The 19,226-nt window shown below is 32.6% G+C and overlaps 1 protein-coding gene across 1 annotated transcript; it reads left to right on the plus strand.

Annotated features, from left to right (window-relative positions):
• The first annotated feature begins 10,276 nt into the window (after window positions 1-10,276).
• LOC122311459 (probable receptor-like protein kinase At5g39020) lies at window positions 10,277-14,273 on the plus strand. Its single transcript, XM_043126011.1, has 7 exons — window positions 10,277-11,206; window positions 11,425-11,451; window positions 11,621-11,653; window positions 11,765-11,794; window positions 12,123-12,185; window positions 12,628-12,669; window positions 12,896-14,273. The coding sequence occupies exons 1-7, from the start codon at window positions 10,405-10,407 to the stop codon at window positions 14,041-14,043; spliced, it is 2,145 nt and encodes a 714-aa protein (XP_042981945.1). The 5' UTR covers window positions 10,277-10,404; the 3' UTR covers window positions 14,044-14,273.
• Window positions 14,274-19,226: the final 4,953 nt, after the last annotated feature.

The following is a 19,226-nucleotide window of genomic DNA, read 5'->3' on the forward strand; positions in this document are numbered from 1 at the left end:
CTCCTGTCCTTTCTGCAGCTGCCATTGGTGCTATGTTGCAGCAAGAAAATAACAATTTGGCTAATAAGTCAGATTCTGATGCTATCTATGACTTGGTGAGTCTTGGGACTCGCTACTCTTCCTCTATTGTTGCTTTTTCCCAACGTCTACAAGCCAAAAATCATGAAGTTGAAAAACTCAAAGAACAAATTGTTGTACTTCAACAAATTGTTCAAGAGTCTCACACAAGGGAAGGAATCATTCGGCAGAAGAATAAACAGTTGAAATCTTTATTAGATTCTTCATTCCGTTTGCCAGTTCCCATGGATAAGAATGATATGATATTGTATGAAGAGAATGAGCGTCTCAAACATGAGGCTAAGAATCTCAAGTTTATGTAAAAGTATTTAAAAAATCTATCTCTATTTTTATTGACTCTGGTCTATCTTTTAAGAGATATTCATAGCATGCATCATACCTATTTCTCTTCTGATCATACATAATCTATCTTCTGGTAAAGGTTTTGTGAAAATATCTGCTAACTGATCGTGTGTGTTTGTGAACTCTAATATTATATCTCCTTTCTGCACATGATCTCGAAGAAAATGATACCTTATTTCAATATGCTTAGTTCTAGAATGTTGTATTGGGTTCTTTGAAAGATTTATAACACTTGTATTATCACATTTGATTGGAATGCGATTATACATGAGTTTAAAATCTTCAAGTTGTTGCTTCATGTAGAGAACTTGAGCACAACAACTACCCGCAGCAACATATTCTGCCTCAGCAGTAGATAGTGCAACAGAATTTTGTTTTTTACTAAACCAGGAAACTAGTGCATGACCTAAGAAATGGCATACTCCACTAGTGCTTTTTCGATCTATTTTACAGCTAGCATAATCTGCATCTGTGTAGCTGATTAGATCAAAAGATGTGTGCTTAGGGTACCATAACCCTAGGTTAATTGTACCACTAAGATATCTAAGAATGCGCTTAACTGCAATTAAATGTGATTCTTTTGGAGATGATTGAAAGCGTGCACATAAGCACACACTAAACATAATATCTGGTCTACTGGCTGTTAAATATAATAAGCTACCAATCATACCTCGATATATCTTTGAGTCAACTGGCTTACCGGATTCATCTTTATCAAGTTTAGTTGATGGGCTCATTGGTGTTCCAATTTCCTTAGCATTTTCCATCCCAAACTTCTTCAGTAATTCCTTAATATATTTTGATTGATTGATGAATGTCCCACTTTTTGCTTGCTTAATTTGCAATCCGAGAAAGAATGTAAGTTCTCCCATCATGCTCATCTCAAATTCTTCCTGCATAGTCTTAGCAAAAACTTGACACATATTTTCATTAGTAGCACCAAATATTATATCATCAACATAAATCTGAATCAAAAGAATATCATTTTCATATTTAATGAAAAGAGTTGTGTCGATTTTTCCTCTTGAAAAACCTTTTTCAATCAAGAAACCACTGAGTCTCTCGTACCAAGCTCTAGGAGCTTGTTTAAGTCCATATAGTGCTTTTGTGAGTTTGAAAACATGATTTGGGGAAATATGATTTTCAAAACCTGGAGGTTGCTCAACATATACCTCTTCATTTATAAAACCATTTAAGAAAGCACTTTTAACATCCATTTGAAAAAGTTTGAAATCTTTATAACAAGCATATGCAAGTAGCATTCGAATAGCTTCTAATCTTGCGACAGGTGCATATGTCTCATCATAATCGATTCCTTCTTCTTGATTAAAACCTTGGGCTACAAGTCGAGCCTTATTTCTAGTAATGACTCCGGACTCATCTTTCTTGTTTCTAAAAACCCATTTTGTTCCAATAATAGTATGATTTTTTGGTCTAGGAACAAGTATCCAAACATCATTTCTTTCAAATTGATTCAACTCTTCTTGCATAGCTAGAATCCAAGATTCATCAAGAAGTGCGTCATCAATATTTTTGGGTTCAATTTGAGATAGAAAAGCAGTATGATTGCAAATATTTCTAAGAGATGATCGAGTACTTACACCTTGTGAAGGTTCTCCCAAAATTTGTTCCACTGGATGATCTTTCACAAATTTCCACTGTTTGGTTGCATTTTGTATTAAATTTTGATGATCTTTCCTGATGGCTCCATGTTGAACTTCTTCTATTGTGTTCTCTTTGTTGAGATTGAGACTTTCCGTGTTATTTATATCTCCTGTTTCTTCATCAACAGATTTCTTGGAGAGTAGAGAATTAGATTCATCAAATACTACATGCATAGATTCTTGTACAGTTAAAGTCTTTTTATTGAATACTCTATAAGCTTTACTATTAGTAGAATACCCGAGAAAAATACTTTCATCAGATTTTGCATCAAACTTGCCTAAATTATCTCTGTCATTCAAAATAAAACATTTGCATCCAAATACATGAAAGTAACCAATGTTGGGCTTTTTCTCATTCCAAAGCTCATAGGGGGTTTTATCTAATTTAGACCTTAGCATAACTCTATTTATAACATAACATGCAGTACTTACCGCTTCGGCCCAAAAATAACTGGGCAAGTTGTTCTCATTGAGTATTGTTCTTGCCATCTCTTGAAGAGATCTATTTTTCCTCTCTACTACCCCATTTTGTTGAGGAGTTCGAGGAGCAGAAAAATTATGCATAAAACCATTTTCATCACAAAATGTTTCAATATTTTTATTAACAAACTCTTTTCCCCTATCACTTCGGATACTTGAAATAGTATAGCCCTTTTCATTTTAAATTCTCTTGCATAACTTGGTAAAGGTATTATGTGCCTCATCTTTATGAGCAAGAAAGATGACCCAAGTATATCTAGAGAAATCATCAACAATAACAAATGCATAATATTTTCCTCCTAGACTTGCAACTCTATTTGGTCCAAAAAAATTCATGTGTATCAGTTGCAATGGTCTAGTAGTGGAAATATGTTTCTTAGTTTTAAAAGAAGTTTTTGTTTGTTTACCAAATTGACATGCATCACAAATTTTGTCTTTAAGAAAATTTGTTTTAAGTAAACCTCTCACAATATCATTTTTTGAAAGTTTGGAAATAAGTTCCATGTTGGCATGACCTAATCTTCTATGCCATAACCAACTAGTTTCATTTTGAGCTGAAAAACAAATAGCATCTTGTGAGGTAATTTCTTCAAAATCAATTGTATAAACATTATTGTTTCTAAAAGCAATAAAACAAATATTACAATCATGATCATTCAAAATAATGCATTTATCCATTTTGAAAGTAACTGTAAATCTTTTATCACATAATTGACTTATGCTCAAAAGATTATGTTTTAGACCTTCAACAAGTAGAACATCTTCAATTATGAGAGAAGATTCATTACCAATTTTACCTATTCCCACGATCTTCCCTTTCGAGTTGTCTCCAAATGTCACGTGTCCTTCTTCTTTAGATCTAAGATCAAAGAACTTAGTCTTGTCTCCCGTCATGTGTCTTGAACATCCACTATCTAAAAACCATTTGTTTTTACTTGTGGAAGACTTCATGCATACCTATAAAAACAATTAAAATGATTTTTCTTGGTACCCAAGTTCTTTGGGTCCTTTATTTATTAGTATTAGAAGAAACAAGATTTTTAGGTACCCATATGGCCCTAATAGTCATTGTATGATTTCTTCTAATAGGACAAGTATGATAATTATGACCATTTCTATTACAAAAATTGCAAATAGCATGTGACATATATGGAAAACTTGAATGATTATAATAATATCTTTTTTTGACAAAATTATTTTTATGAAAGGAATTTTGAATATTGGTCTTTGATGTAGAAGGATTATCAAAGAAATTTTTATAAGGTTTGTATTTTTGTTTTGGCATATATCCCAAACCTGCCTTGTCAAAAACACATCTTTGACTACCAAGAAGTTTTTCAAAATTTCTTTTTCCATTCGTAAAGTTTTCAACAATATTTTCTAAATCGGTTTTCTTCTTATTCAACTCAAGATTTTCATCTTTCAAAATGATACTTTCTTTTCTTAAAATATCAATTTCGTTTGTTAAAGAAGAATTTTTCTTTTTCAAAGCAGTATATTTGATACCCAATTTTTCAAATTCCTCATAAACCTCTTCTAAAACATTTTGTAATTCTTCATATGAAGGATCTTCAATATTATCAAGATTTGTTACCTCAATGTCTTCTTTAGCCATAAGACAAAGATTTGCTGATTATCCATTGCTTGCTTCACTATCTGAGCTACTTGAATCATCATCTCATGTAACTTTCATTGCTTTCTTGCCCTTGTTTCGATCTTTCTTTAGCAGAGGACAATCTGGCTTGATATGACCAGGCTTATTGCATTTATAACAAATTAAAGTGTCATTTTTACCTGAATCTTTCTTGGAAAACTTTTTGAAGGATTTCCTCGGAGGAGTTTTATTTTTCTTTAAGAACCTCTGAATTCTTCTTGTTATCATCGCAACTTCTTCATCTTTGTCTTCATTTTCCTCATCGTCATCGCTTTCACTTTCATAAAGAACAGCTTTAAGTGCCAAGCTCTTCTTTGACTTTCCTTCTTCTTCTCCTCTTTTCAATGTGTACTCATGGGTGATAAGTGATCCAATGAGTTCATTCACTTCGAGCTTCTTGAGATCTCTAGCTTCAAGAATCGCTGTCACTTTTGATTCCCAACGTTTTGGTAGAGAGTTGAGAATTTTTCTTACTATCTCCACCTTGGAATAAACTTTGCCAAGAGCTGTCAAACTGTTTATGATGTTAGTAAAACGAGTGTGCATACTAGAAATAGATTCATCATCATTCATCTTAAACATTTCATATTCATGAGTAAGAATATAAATTTTTGATTCCTTGACTTGCGAAGTTCCTTCATAAGTAACTTCCAAGTTATCCCAAATTTCTTTTGCCGTAGCACAAGTCATTATTCTATTAAACTCATTTCCATTGAGAGCATTAAATAATAAATTCATAGCAGTTAAATTCAAATTATAAAGTCTATCGTCTTCACGATCAAACTCTTCTTCTTCCTTTTTGACCTTTACTCCATCAACCACTTTTGTTGGAATATAAGGTCCATTTACAATACATTTCCAAATTTCTCGACCTTGAGCCTGAAGGAATATTCTCATTCTAACTTTCCAGAATGAGTAATTATCTCCACAAAAGAGTGGAGGCCGACTGCTAGATTGACCTTCACCAAATGAAGCTGAAATGTTAGCCATAAGATCTTAACTCAAAAGATAGTTAATCTTATAATAGAGCTCTTAGCTCTGATACCAATTGTTGCCCAGATGACTAACACAAGAGGGGGGGTGAATTGAGTTGTATTAAAAAAGAACAATTATAAATTAAATATATAATATAAAATATAAACAAAATATGAAATAACAATAAATATAAAGAGTAAGGGTAAGAGAGAAGCAAACTCAGTATGTTAACGAGGTTCGGCCCCACTGCCTACGTCCTCGCCTCAAGCTACCCCTTGAGGATTCCCAAATTCACTATTCAACCTCCTTCAGGTGGAGATAGAAACCTATTACACTTTTGAACAACACCGCTACAAAGGATCCGTGTAGAACACCCTCTATACTTGCAATCACCTTACAAGTGGTGATTCAACTATTCCCCGTATAGAATACTTTCTACACGTACAAGGGTTATACACACCATTTTTCTGATACAAAAGCTGATAGTGGGTAGGTTATCAGAAAACACTCCTCAATGAGTGAAATAAGAACAATACAGCACAAACTATATCTCTCAAAATGAATAAGGATTAAGGCTCAATGCTTAAAGAAGAGAGAATGAAAGCTTTGAATGAATGTTGTATGCTCTGGAAGTTGTAAATGTGAAGCTCTCAAATGATCTATTTATAGGCATATGAGACTTCATATTCAAATTTAAAAAGATTCACATGTCAAAGACAACATCATTCACTTTTTCAAAAAATTCAAATAAAAGGTTCTTCTTTTTCAATTGTCAAAGACAACATTATTCACTTTTTCAAAAAAATCAAACCTAATCTTTTACTTTTGGCATATGACAAAATGAGCACACTTTCCTCTTCAAAAAATTCAAACCTAATCTTTTACTTTTTGTATATGACAAAAGGAGCACACTTTACTTTTCAAATTTTTCAAACAAAATCATCTACCTTTTGTATAAGTCTAAAAAAGCATCAATCACTTTTGAAAATATTCAAATAAAACATGCACATGTGAAAGATGACAATCAATCATCTTTAATATTTTCAAAGTTCAACCCTTTAATCAAGGCATGCACATGTAAAAAATGACAATCAATCATCTTTCAAAATTTTCAAATTTAATTTTCAAAAATATTCATGCACATGTGGAAAATGTATTTTAATGCGTTATGATAAAATATTAATTTTGAGCATTAATCCTAATTTCGAATTTTAAGAGATTTACAACATTACTCTATGACTTTAATGTGAACTTGTTTCCTTCTTGCTCATGCTTGGTTCTTTGATGTGCTTGACTCCATTGTGTGGACAACTTGAGCTTGAAACTCCTTTATTCTTTGAATTCATTTGTTATCATCAAAATCCATGTGTAGATTTATAATCACATGAAACTTGAAACCTTAGGTTCAACACAAACGCCACGTATATAAACGCCGCCTAATAAACTAATTTGCTATGATCTATGCGTATATATAGGGGTGTAATCGGTCTGATTCGGTCCAGTTTTGTATCTTTTTTAGATTTAAACTGGTATATACTGATATTGAAATTTTAAAAATTGATACCGGACCGATTTATTACCGAAATCGGAACTTTCAATTTTTTTGGTTTCGGTCTAGTCTGGTCCGATTTTACGTATTAATATCTATATTAGTAATAATATGATGTTTACATATATTAAACTATTAGTTTATTTATATTATAGTATAAATATATTATTTTATAATAATTAACACATACTACTATAGTCTATATAAGTTCCACATATGTAAAAACATATTTACAAAAAGAAGTGTTGGGTAAAATTAAGAGTGGTGCTACATGATTTTAATATTGCAATGCGTGTGAAGCCATCTGTTGGAATAACGACGCAGTCATATGAATGCGAAGGAGCTTTTGGACAGATATTGGGAGACAATATATAGTGGTCGACTGCTTGTATATTGGGACGACTTTGATTATGCGGGTCTACGGCCACTTCATGCAATTGAAAAAGAAGATTGGCCGGGACTGGTAATTTGGTTCCTATTTTAAAGAAAAACATATATTTTTTTCATTCACAAAAATGCATCAATTGTTTTTGTATATGTTATGAGATGAGATGAGATGAAAGTTTAAAATTAAATAAAATTTTATTAGATATATTTTTTTAATATATATATATATATATTTTTAGACTTTATAGACGGAAGGACCAATTAGAAGATATTCTCATAGTTTATGCAACACAAAATAGTTGGAAACATGTTGTTTAAATTTCTATCAGTTCTATTGTCTACAAATAATTTTAAACCAAATCCTAATTTTGCTCTAATCTTTGAATTAAACTAACGCGCGAACGTGCTAAATAAATATTTACAAAGTCGTATTAATTTAGTAGCATTCTAAGAACTTGGGGCTTGAATGCGTCCATGGCAATTTTGAAATGTGAGTCGACCCACTTGTGAGCTGATTGAAGAAAAAAGCTCCTCGGGGACCACCACGTACAAGTAATCATGTGGATTGGGAATATCTAAACTAAAATGAAGAAAAGTCATTAATTAGCTAGGTCGACGGTCAAGTCGTGCACTAGTGCGTGCATGGGCGTAAACAACATGCCAACGACTAGAAAAACCAGCACCAGTAATGTAGCATCATTGTTTTCTATGACTCATCGATATCTAGCAGTTACTAGGAAAATACTAGCTAGGCTGAGGCTCTAACATTGGCCAGGTTTATCTATTCCAAAATCTTCTTCAAAACCTACCGCCCAATGAAGTTGCAATTGAATAGCACTGAAACTTCATGGAAATTAATCCAATTGCAATTGTAATCTAGACTACGTAATTAACATGCCAAACACGGGCCGGGATACATGGTTGCATTGACCCTGATCAAACTTTCAACTTGCAAACCAGTACTACCAAGTGTTTCACTTGATTTGACTAGGTTATGTTTGAACGTGTTGATGTAATTTCAGATGATTTGAATTGATTTATAAATAATAATTTTTTGTAGGTTTCATTGGGGCATTGATTATGTGACTAACCAATTCTTACCAATCAGATTTCTGCGTTGTATACGTATGTATTGGGCTAGGAAAAATGAAAAAGAAGATTAGGAGTACTGTTAATTAGGCTGTTTTATTTTATTTTTCTTTTTTTTAATAATAAAACTTTCATTTGCAAAAAGTATATAAATATTCCAAAAATTAAGACGTTTATCTACCAATAATTTTAAAACAAATTTTTATATATGCTATGATTTTTTAAGACTGACGAAAGATAATCTGCTAGCTAGATAAAATATTTTTTAAATTCACATTTTATATAATAAAGATTCTAAGAGAACGAACACATTCAGGCAGCCTGCATGTGTCCATAGCAATATATAATAAATGTGAGACCCACTTGCATGTTAGACCTTGATCCGCCAATAATGTATAATGTGGATTGGAATTAATATCTAAACCACAATGAAGATCAAACGTCATAACGTGTGTGGATGGTCAGTGCATTTAGTAAATGAATTAAAATAAGTTTAAATTTGTTGGAGTCAATTGCTAATAGCCAGCTTACAATTTTTAAAATTAACCGAATGCATAAATATCGCACTCTCATGATTGTCATATTTTCCACTGAAATAGCCTTAAAGCAAATCGAGCTACCGCCCGGCCAATGCAGTAGTCATTGCAAGTGATCAATATGATTTGATCACTTGCAAACCAGTAATGGAACATGTTTTCTAAATTTCTATGACCCATTCATATCTAGAAATTACTTAGAAAATGTTAGGAATTATTTTATATAAGGTTGTGTAAACAAATTGAATTCGTACGCGGTTAGCCTTCAACTATATGCCATATAATAATTAACTTTGTGCATTTTCAACTTTCTTAAAACCTGTGTTGGCGCTAGAGTTTACAATAATTAGTCTGCAGCTTTTGATTCATTCATTCAAACAATTCGTTCAACTTGATTTTGATTAATTCCTTGAAGGATACGAGTATTTCAAAAATTAAACAATTAATTGGAAACAAGCTAGTTACTTGTAATGGCTTACATTCAGTTAAAATTAGCTTGGGATTCTTGTCGTAACTATGTATTGAACTAGGCTTATTCATAAGAGTTTTGCTACATACAAACACAGTCGCACACTAATCTGTGTATCAACACTGATTTATTCATACTTAAAATTTAAATTAACACTGTTTTCAATAAAATCTACTTTTTGACCAATCACATCACATTAGTGCATAGATTAGTGCATAATTGTACTTGTAACTATACTTTTCCTATTCATAAAGTAGGTGGCATGCATAGTGAGAAGTTTGAATACTCACATAATAATATATTATCCGTTAAGAATGAGATAGGAGGGGTCTAGATGGGATAGCTATAGTGGCCGCTAGCTCCATTAATCAGATTTGAGTAGGGCCGTAAAAATAAACCAAAAAACCAGTCGAACTGACTGAACCCACCAACCAGCCTGTTCCAGTTTCGATTTCTAAAAACCAAAAAAATCGGTTGGAATCAATCTGGTACCGATTCTCGCATTTTGAAAATCGGTCTTTTATATATATATATATATAACTTTATCTTATATATGAAATATTTGTTATATAATTCTTTATGTTGTATATAAGTTTTTATAGTATATTATAGGTGTAAAAAAAAATACTTTTTACTTAGTGATTAAAAAAAATGCTAATTAATATAAACTAAAATTTTTACTTAGTGATTAAAAAAATACTTTTTAATCAGTTTCTAATTTCCTTTTAAAATATTTAAGGAGTTTTAAAAAAATATAATATATATACTTTTTGTAAATATGTTTTTACACATTTAATTATATATATTCATATAAAAAATCTATAACTTATATAGACTATAGATAAATCCAATACTATTAGTATATATAAGTTATAGATTATAGTATCGGATTTATCTAATTATTAAAAAGATAACTTTATCTAATTATTGGTATGGTGGGAGCTGCCAGATATATTTGTACTGTCAATTTGATGGATGCAAATAATGATAAAAGATATTTTGAAACAAACAGAAAGAAAGACTCCCATTTTTAGGACTCAGTCAATTATTTGGTTCTCATTATGTGACGCATGTGCTTACGTCTAAGTATATTCACTCTTAATTACACGCTTGTTTACAGCGGCCCTCTCTCATAAATTCATAATCCCCTTTTCTGGCTCTCTCTCTCTCTCTCTCTCTCAATGACGAGAGGTGTGTCGCTCCTCCCTGCAGGACTCACCGCCGTTATTGTTCTAGTACTGCTAGTCCATCAAACTTTCGGCGTTAAGGACGGTGATCACTGTGCTACTTCCTGCGGCAATATCCACAACATAAGTTCTCCGTTTCGATTGAGAGACCAGCCAGCAAACTGCGGCAAACCAGATCACAATCTGTCATGTGAGGACGATCAAACTGTGCTATACTTATTTGGCGGAAAATATTACGTAGAGGAAATCAATTACAGTAACCAAACAATACGACTTGTGGAATCGGGTATTCAGAAGGATAATTACTCCTCTATCCCTCGTTATTTTCTTAATTACGACACATCCGACAAGTATCCATATTTTTTCTCTGATCGAAACTATAGTGCGGTGGCTTTTTTGAAGTGTGAAAAACCAATGAATTCAGGGATCTATCTGAACAAATCTACTTGCTTTGAGAGTGGAGTGTATTCCGCGTCCAACTCTACTAATAATTTGACCCAATCCAAGCTGGGGTTTGATTATGTTACATATGGGTGGACGAAAGCAAGCGATGTTGTGGATGAATCGTGCCAAGTAGAGCAGATTGTTTGGACATCGGAGCAAGGCCTATTACCAGATGATGATGATGAAAGAAACTTCTCCTGTACAGACTACCACAACAAATTGGCCTATGGTTTTCAGCTTGTATGGGACTACGCCAGTGGACGTTGTCTAAATTGGTGTGGCAAAGTGGTTGATTGCAGCGTTGACCCGAATGGCACATTAGTCTATATAAGCGACGACGGATCATGTACTGGTGAGTAAAGAATGCGTACTGCTCCAATTTCTAATCCAATATTATTATATATGTTGAATTACACAACGAAGCTAGCTAACATTTGTACGTGTAAAAAAGGGAAAGAAAGAGAGTGATAGTAGCTATAAATAATAACAAGTACTTAAATAATATTTATGTTGAATTACACAAAAAAGCTAGCTAACGTTATTCCTTGTTTTATTTTTTTGTGAAACCAGGACTCCCTAAAGAACTATTATACAAAGGTGAGGTTTTTATCTCTCTCTCTCTCTATATAAGATAGGCTCATGATGTGATACTGGCATAAATAAAATTTAGTTTCAAATTATTATAATGGCTTTGATTTTTATATATAAGTTGATTTCTAAGGTACCATGTAACTTCTATATATTCTTTTCTTTGTCAAATTAACAGGATTCCGCGGCATACTACGTACTTTATACAAGGGTGAGGTTAATCTCTTTGATTCTCAAAAAGATGTTTCAAGTATATATAATTTTTTTAATTATTCAGCCTTTCACTTATTAATAATTTTTTTATTCATTTTTGTCATCAAAGCTATTCAAGAAAAGTTTTTCCATCAGAGCGGTAAGAATCCATAACTCACTTTTATTAATTTTCCTTATAATTATTTTTTGTCTTCAGTTGATTATTCTCTTTTTCATTTTTTAAGGTACATGTAAGTGAATCATATATATACTGACACATGCCCCTAACTAATTAAAAACAGTTAATGTTAAACGTGATATATATTAAGCAGTTCCAGCACTTAGAAATTGAATACGCTTATTATAATGACATGACTTTCATGAAAATTATAACATGAAATGCTATTAATGACACTTAATAGAAAGCTGATTGATTGTGAGTTTCCAAATGCCTGATGTTAACGTTCTTCTTTTCTTCATCAATGCAGTATACAATTATTATAATGAAGGCGATTATCAGCTCAGAAGTTATTTATATAGACGTGACAGAGGTGAGGTTTCTATATATCTATATATAAATTAAAATGTTGTTTGAAGGATATATGATTGAAAGACACATGAATTAATGACCTAGAATTGGATCTGTTGTGTCCGATGATGATAATACAAGTAGATGATCATGATCAGGATAATAACCGATCGAAGTGTCTACCCAATGATGGATTTGATCTTGTTTTTTGCATCCGAAACCTCGTTTATAATAACAAGCCTCGAATATTATGAGCAAACTATTCACCCTTAGCCACAGGATATAGCTCAAGAACGTCGAAAAGCTGGCATATATAGAATCTCGAGCTCAACTCAATTTATAGAACTTATTTATCCAATTTTCTTACGCCTTGAACTTTTAAATTTGTCCTAGTCTCTTGATTACTTAGTTTATTCTTTCATATTCTTGCAGTTTACTTAGTTTATTCTTTCATATTCTTGCAGTACTTTCAGTCCAACTAATGATCATCATTCTCATCGACTTCGGTAAGAACCTGCATCTTTCCTTTGGTCTTCATTATTTTTTTTAATTACATTTTTAGCAAATCATTCTTTAGGCTATAAAGAATGGAAAACATTAATGAGTTTTTGACAGAAAAACTAATAGTCACTATATATGCCGATTAGTTTCAAGATCAATTTGACAGTTGTGCAACTACACAATTTTTTCTCTTATATGTGATCTATTTCGGTGATGCCCTTCCATATATAGGACTATACCATGGAGCAAAAATTATACTGGCGACTCCATTTGTGCTTGCATTCTTGATATATAAGTGGCGTAGGAGACATTTATCAATGTATAATGCCATTGAAGAATTTTTGCAAAAACACAATGATCTCGTGCCAATAAGGTACTCTTACTCAGAAGTAAAGAAGATGACCAAAGGTTTTAAGGATAAACTGGGTGAAGGTGGTTATGGCACTGTCTTTAAAGGAACACTTCAAAGTGGCCAACTTGTAGCTGTAAAAATGTTGGGTAAATCCAAAGCTAATGGCCAAGAATTTATCAGCGAAGTTGCTACCATTGGAACGATTCACCATGTTAATATAGTGCAACTCATTGGCTTTTGCGTTGAAGGATCAAAGCGTGCTCTTGTATATGAATTTATGTCCAACGGATCTCTCAATAAATACATTTTTTCACAAGAAGGAACTATTCTTCTAAGCTTTGAAAAAATGCATGATATTGCTCTTGGAGTAGCTCGTGGCATTAAATATTTACATGAAGGTTGTGAAATGCAAATTTTGCATTTCGATATCAAGCCTCACAACATTCTTCTCGACGAGAATCTTACACCTAAGGTCTCAGACTTTGGCTTGGCAAGACTTTTTTCAGTAGATGATAGTATTGTTTCTTTGACTGCTGTAAGGGGGACATTGGGATACATGGCTCCCGAGTTGTGCTATCAAAATATTGGGGGCATCTCATACAAAGCCGATGTATATAGTTTTGGAATGTTATTGATGGACATGACAGGTAGACGAAGGAACTTGAATACATTTGCAGATCATTCTAGTGAAACCTACTTCCCTACTTGTGTCTATGATGAGTTGCACAATGAAAATGGTATAGAAATAGAAGATGCCATCGAGGAGGAAAAGAAAATGACTAAGAAGATGATCATAGTTGCATTGTGGTGTATACAAATGAAACCTAATGATCGTCCTTCAATGAAAAAAGTCATAGAAATGCTTGAAGGAGATATTGAATGTTTACAAATACCTCCAAAGCCTTTCTCAGCATTATCAGAAAGATACATACAATCAGACATTGAAGAAAGTTCAAATCAGTCTTGGTCATCAATTCAATCGAGCGAATTGAGTCAATATGCACAATCGTCAGTGCAATTTAACTGATATGTTAGTTTGTTGATTTAGTTGCATAAAAAAGCTAGTCTCCCTAGCTAAGGATGGCAATCTTCTCATACTTCACAATTCAAAGGTTCTTCATATTATTATATATGTAACAAATAAGTGTTAGCTTTCCTTCTTCCTATTGTCATTTATTTCTGAATTCAGTTTGCTTATGCTAAACTATTGAATGGGTTTTTAGTTAATTTTTGACGAGGTATGGTGTTAATATTGAATTCTCATTGGTCGTTTCCACTAGCTTGTTGAATTTTGGATATTCTATGAGACCAATCAATATAATTTAGTTGCACTTATATAAATGTGTAGACTAATTTTGGGCTAGCTAAGTACTAGCTAGCGTATCATTGAACATGCAACTATTATTAAGAGACTTAGATGCAATCACCTTACACAGCTCCACCCCATTTAGAAAATATAGCACTATATATATATATATATATAAAAACTCATGCATGCAAAAGAATATATCAATATATATACATATTTATGTGTATATAAATGCAATTTATGCATATATGTCTCTGTATGTACATAATGCTTAAAGCACCCATCAAAGTTATAAAGTTAGAAAAATTAAAATGCTATAAAATGAAAGGAAAATGCTATCTACAATACCATTATCTCACTATGTTGATTTATCATTTTGAATTCCTTTTTTTTTTAAACAAAAAAAAAAACAAAAAAAAACAAAAAGAGGATCCAAAGGTAATGGAAAGTAGCACATTTTCAAGTACAATAAAATTTGAAGAGGAGTGCATTATATAACATTGCTCAAAATGAATTCCAAATATTAAATATAATAACGATATAAATAAGGAAGATACCTGGTAGTCATGTTTCATTCTTACAATTACATAATAATGTGATTGGATTATTATGTAATCACAAGTAAATATTAGGTTAATTAGAGAATAATACAAGTTAAAAGAATAGGTTCAAAATAAACATGATTTATCATGCTTCAATATCAACTATCATTTAGGGCTAGGACTATTAGAGTATATAATCTCTTTTGCATGTAGACCATTGGTTAAAAAATTATGCATGCCATGGTGCCATCATAATTTCCTTTAGCGTTTGACGATTAAAAAAACAGTGCAAGTCCATGTACAATTGCAAATAGGGCTTAAAACACTCCAAATGCCCTTTTTCATCTTTTCTTATCAACCGTTGAGTTGCAACAAAATGTTTTTTTCCATCCAGAGGATGAATTATTTTTTACAAATGTCGATCACGAAGCATATATACCACCGGCAAGATAATATCCCATTGTGTAGTTATTTTCATTGATTGAGTAGTTGACCTTTGGTGCACATTATTGAGCAAGCTCTCTAAATGGAACATTCTTTCACAATTCTCTTGAGAATTTTATTTCACAATTGTTGAAAATGAATATTCTTGTAATATATTTTGAGAATATTCTCATAATATATTATATTTTTTAATATTTTGAATCAATTTAAATTTTGGTTTGGCTTATAAATTTGGATTAATCTAAACTAGGACATAATTATATATTAAATTATAATATTTAAATGACATAAAGAAAAAAAATAGATAAGCTGATGTATGTATAATATATTGTAAAAGTCAGTATGTTAAAAAAAGATTTTTATGATGTACTTTAAAGGATAGGATAAAAGAACCATTGGGAATGGTGTTAGCTGACCTCAGCAGTGAAATCAATTATCTATCATACCCATATCTAAATAGCCTTAGCCAACATTTTTTTAAGCAAACAAATATATAATTTAGATACAGAAACCGAGATACATGAGAAGAGTGTGAGATTCTCCAACAAACACCACATTACAATAACCATAGCACAAAAGCAAAATAAAGAAAAAAAAAAAAAAAAAAAAAAAAGGTTTTGGGACCAAAATCTTGGTCCCTACCTATACCCTTCCATGAGGGTATCATCTTAAATGATGGTTATTAGCTGTTTGCACACCTATGGGAACTGTGATCCCACCGTTAAAGGGGATGGATGTTGAAGGTGCACTGCATTTTGTTGTCTTGAGATATTTTATGAAAGGACCCGTTTTCCCTTCCTCAAGATCATCAATTAGGGAAAGCGAAAACATAGTAGGAAGACCGACATCAAATGGCCGACTGCGGTTTACTGAGTTTTTGGGGTGGGGCGTGGAGACCACGTGCTAGTGATTGTGGGATGGGTTAGGTTAGATTTGGAATATCTTGAGGTGGTGAGTCTACTAGTACGATGTGAGATAGCCATCCTTGAAAGAAACAGCATGTGAGTATCACATAGCGAGATTTTCCCCGTGGTTCTGCTTTGTCTTAATAGATCAACAGTTGGGCAGTTGCGTGATGGGGCACGTGCAGGTTGTCAATCATCGAAGTACGGTAGATTTGACCAAAACCGAGCCAGTGGAAATGAGGGGTTAAAAACCCTAGAAGAGAAACTTTTGCACAGACAAAGACTGGAAAATGAGTGGAGTGGAGGATGGGAGCCAAGACTTCATCCTCCTCTCACTCCATCCTTCTCTCCGATGGAAACACTGATGAGAAAGGGTTAGTAACTTTTCTAGAGAGAAGTGGGAGTTTCTCTTTCTAGAAAGAGCTAATCCAACCGACTAGTACCTGAATCTTTTAATTGATGCATCAAGCCATCGACATGAACAAATTCTATGGTATTGTGAAACGATAAGTGGTCTTGTCTTGACCTTGTCCTCATAATGGGCCATTATTGCCTCGCTTAGTCTTTATGATGCCAAAATTATTGTACTAGTCCATACAACTGCAGCCATGAAGTCCATCCTAATGTCACACTTTCGTAAACTTATGGTGACCAAGCCCACAATCTCATCCATCTTTCTCCACCTATTTCCTTATTTGTGCTGAAACTAACTTGTCATCACAAAGGCAAGACATTGATCAGTAGGCTATCCAAATATGATGTGGCAACGTTGTGACGTCCTTAACTCCCATGTACTGAAATGCCGGAATCAAGGTGTTGGGATGATGATAACACAAGTCACACATCCCAACGAAAAGTACTTAAGTGTGTGCAACATACAAAAAGTGTACAACAAAAGTCGCAACGACTAATTAGAAGTTAGCCAACTAAGTACCTGAAATTTAAATATAGATTTCAAAATAAAATGGCTTTAAAAGTTATACAGTTATCCAATATAAATATAATACAAACCAATTATATAGCCAAAAAGTGGGAGACAAATCCCAATACACGAGCAAGTGATCCCAAATCACTTCTCTGACAGAGCTAAATTCTCAGGCTCTACATCAATATCATCTGCATCAAAATCTACGGTACTGCAGGGTGTCAAATACCGTCACATTGTGAATCTCAGTAAGTAATAAACCAAATAGCCTAAGAGATGAAAATACATTTATGCAACAACAAATATGCATGCATATGATGAAATATGCATGAGACCCAAAAATTACAAATTTTCCCTAAAATGAGCATTTTTGCAATTCAAGCCAAATATCCCATTTGACCCAAAGCATACCATTAAATACCATTCGCCATTTTTTCAGAAAATGGCCTAAGCACAAATCCACAATTTTTTTCAGAAAACGGTCCTCATATCCATTAAATCACAAACTGCCATTTTCTTATAAAATGGTCTAACATATCCATTTATCCAATCACTGTAGGCGGGAATCACAGTCAGGACTACCACCATCCTTGCTTACTACCATCTTTACAGCGTGCACCTTAGGAGGGAATCGTAGGCAGAAAGAAAAATGAAAGGAAAGAAATGATGTCCAACCCTTTCAACTTGGGTCACAAAACTGATCCAATGAAAATAATTTTCAAAACAGCCAGTTAAATAAATTAATTTAAATGTAGTGACTACATAAAATAAAATAATAAATTCCAACAACACAAAAATTTTAAAGCCCAAAAACTAATTTAAATCAAAAAGCAATTTAAATGCAAAACAATAATTAATATTAAGAAAGCACATCAAAAATAAATTCTACAACTTAAGAATCACAAAATATATCCAATGAGAAACATATTAAATTTAAAACAAGAGAACCAATATTTAAATGAAGCAAAATAATCTTTCAATTAAAATACACTAAAATACGGGATATCACAAAGCGTCATAATATATGTCATCTTATACCGCTTATATGGCTTCTATTCTTGAAAATTTGAACTAGCCTAAGGTACACCATTCATGGTCATGATTCAGTGGTGCTTGGACTTTTGCACAGATATCTCAACCAATTTACTTATAGAAGACAAGATAAAAATTGAAAAACATCTTACCAGTTTATAAAACCTGTAGAAGAACAAAAGGGAAGCCGAAAAGAACATGTATAATGGAGAGGAAAATAGTTTGATTGGTAAAATTGAGCTTTTTACTACTTAGAAATCCGTCAATGAGTCTCATTGGTCCCAAGAGAACCAGTGCAACCTACATTTCTTTACTTTTTCGCCATTATTGCTACATATAAGTTATCATAACTTATCAAGTTAACTTGAGGAAATCCTTAATGAATCATATATTATTGGAACGACTAAGAAATCCACTCTTCTCAATCATACCATTCCTCCTGCATTTCATTGCTCCCAAGAGAACTAGCGCAACCTATATTTCTTTACGTTTTCGCCATTATTGCTACATATAACTTATCATAACTTATCGAGTTAACTTGAGGAAATTCTTAATGAATCATATATTATTAGAACGACTATGAAATCCACTCTTCTCAATCATACCATTCCTCCCGCATTGCTCTTCTCAAACCATGCCCTTTATGACCTTCTATTATCCTTGTAATGCCCCATTGAAATACTAGAAGACCTAACATTCAATTTTGGGTGAAACTTCAAAAAAATATCTATAGCCCAAAGACATCTCATTACCCTTCTGCCAATCTTGGTAGCAAATCTCTCATCCATCTCAATAGCTCATTATAAGCATACAATTGGAGAGAAAATTAACCAATCCGAGTTAAATATTAACGAAATTTACAATTTATAGTCTTTTTTCTTCCAAAATAAAAGCGAAACAATGGTCCGTTGAATATATATAAAGCAAAAAAAAAAAAAAAACATTTTTTTTGCAAAATAAAAGTAACATGCACGAACCAAAGTAGGATTTCTGTTCAATTACTTCTAGCAAGAGAATTGTTGATAAGAAAAGTTACAATAAACGTTGCAAAGA

Source organism: Carya illinoinensis, chromosome 5, assembly GCF_018687715.1.
Source record: "Carya illinoinensis cultivar Pawnee chromosome 5, C.illinoinensisPawnee_v1, whole genome shotgun sequence".
NCBI classification, from domain to species: Eukaryota; Viridiplantae; Streptophyta; class Magnoliopsida; order Fagales; family Juglandaceae; genus Carya; species Carya illinoinensis.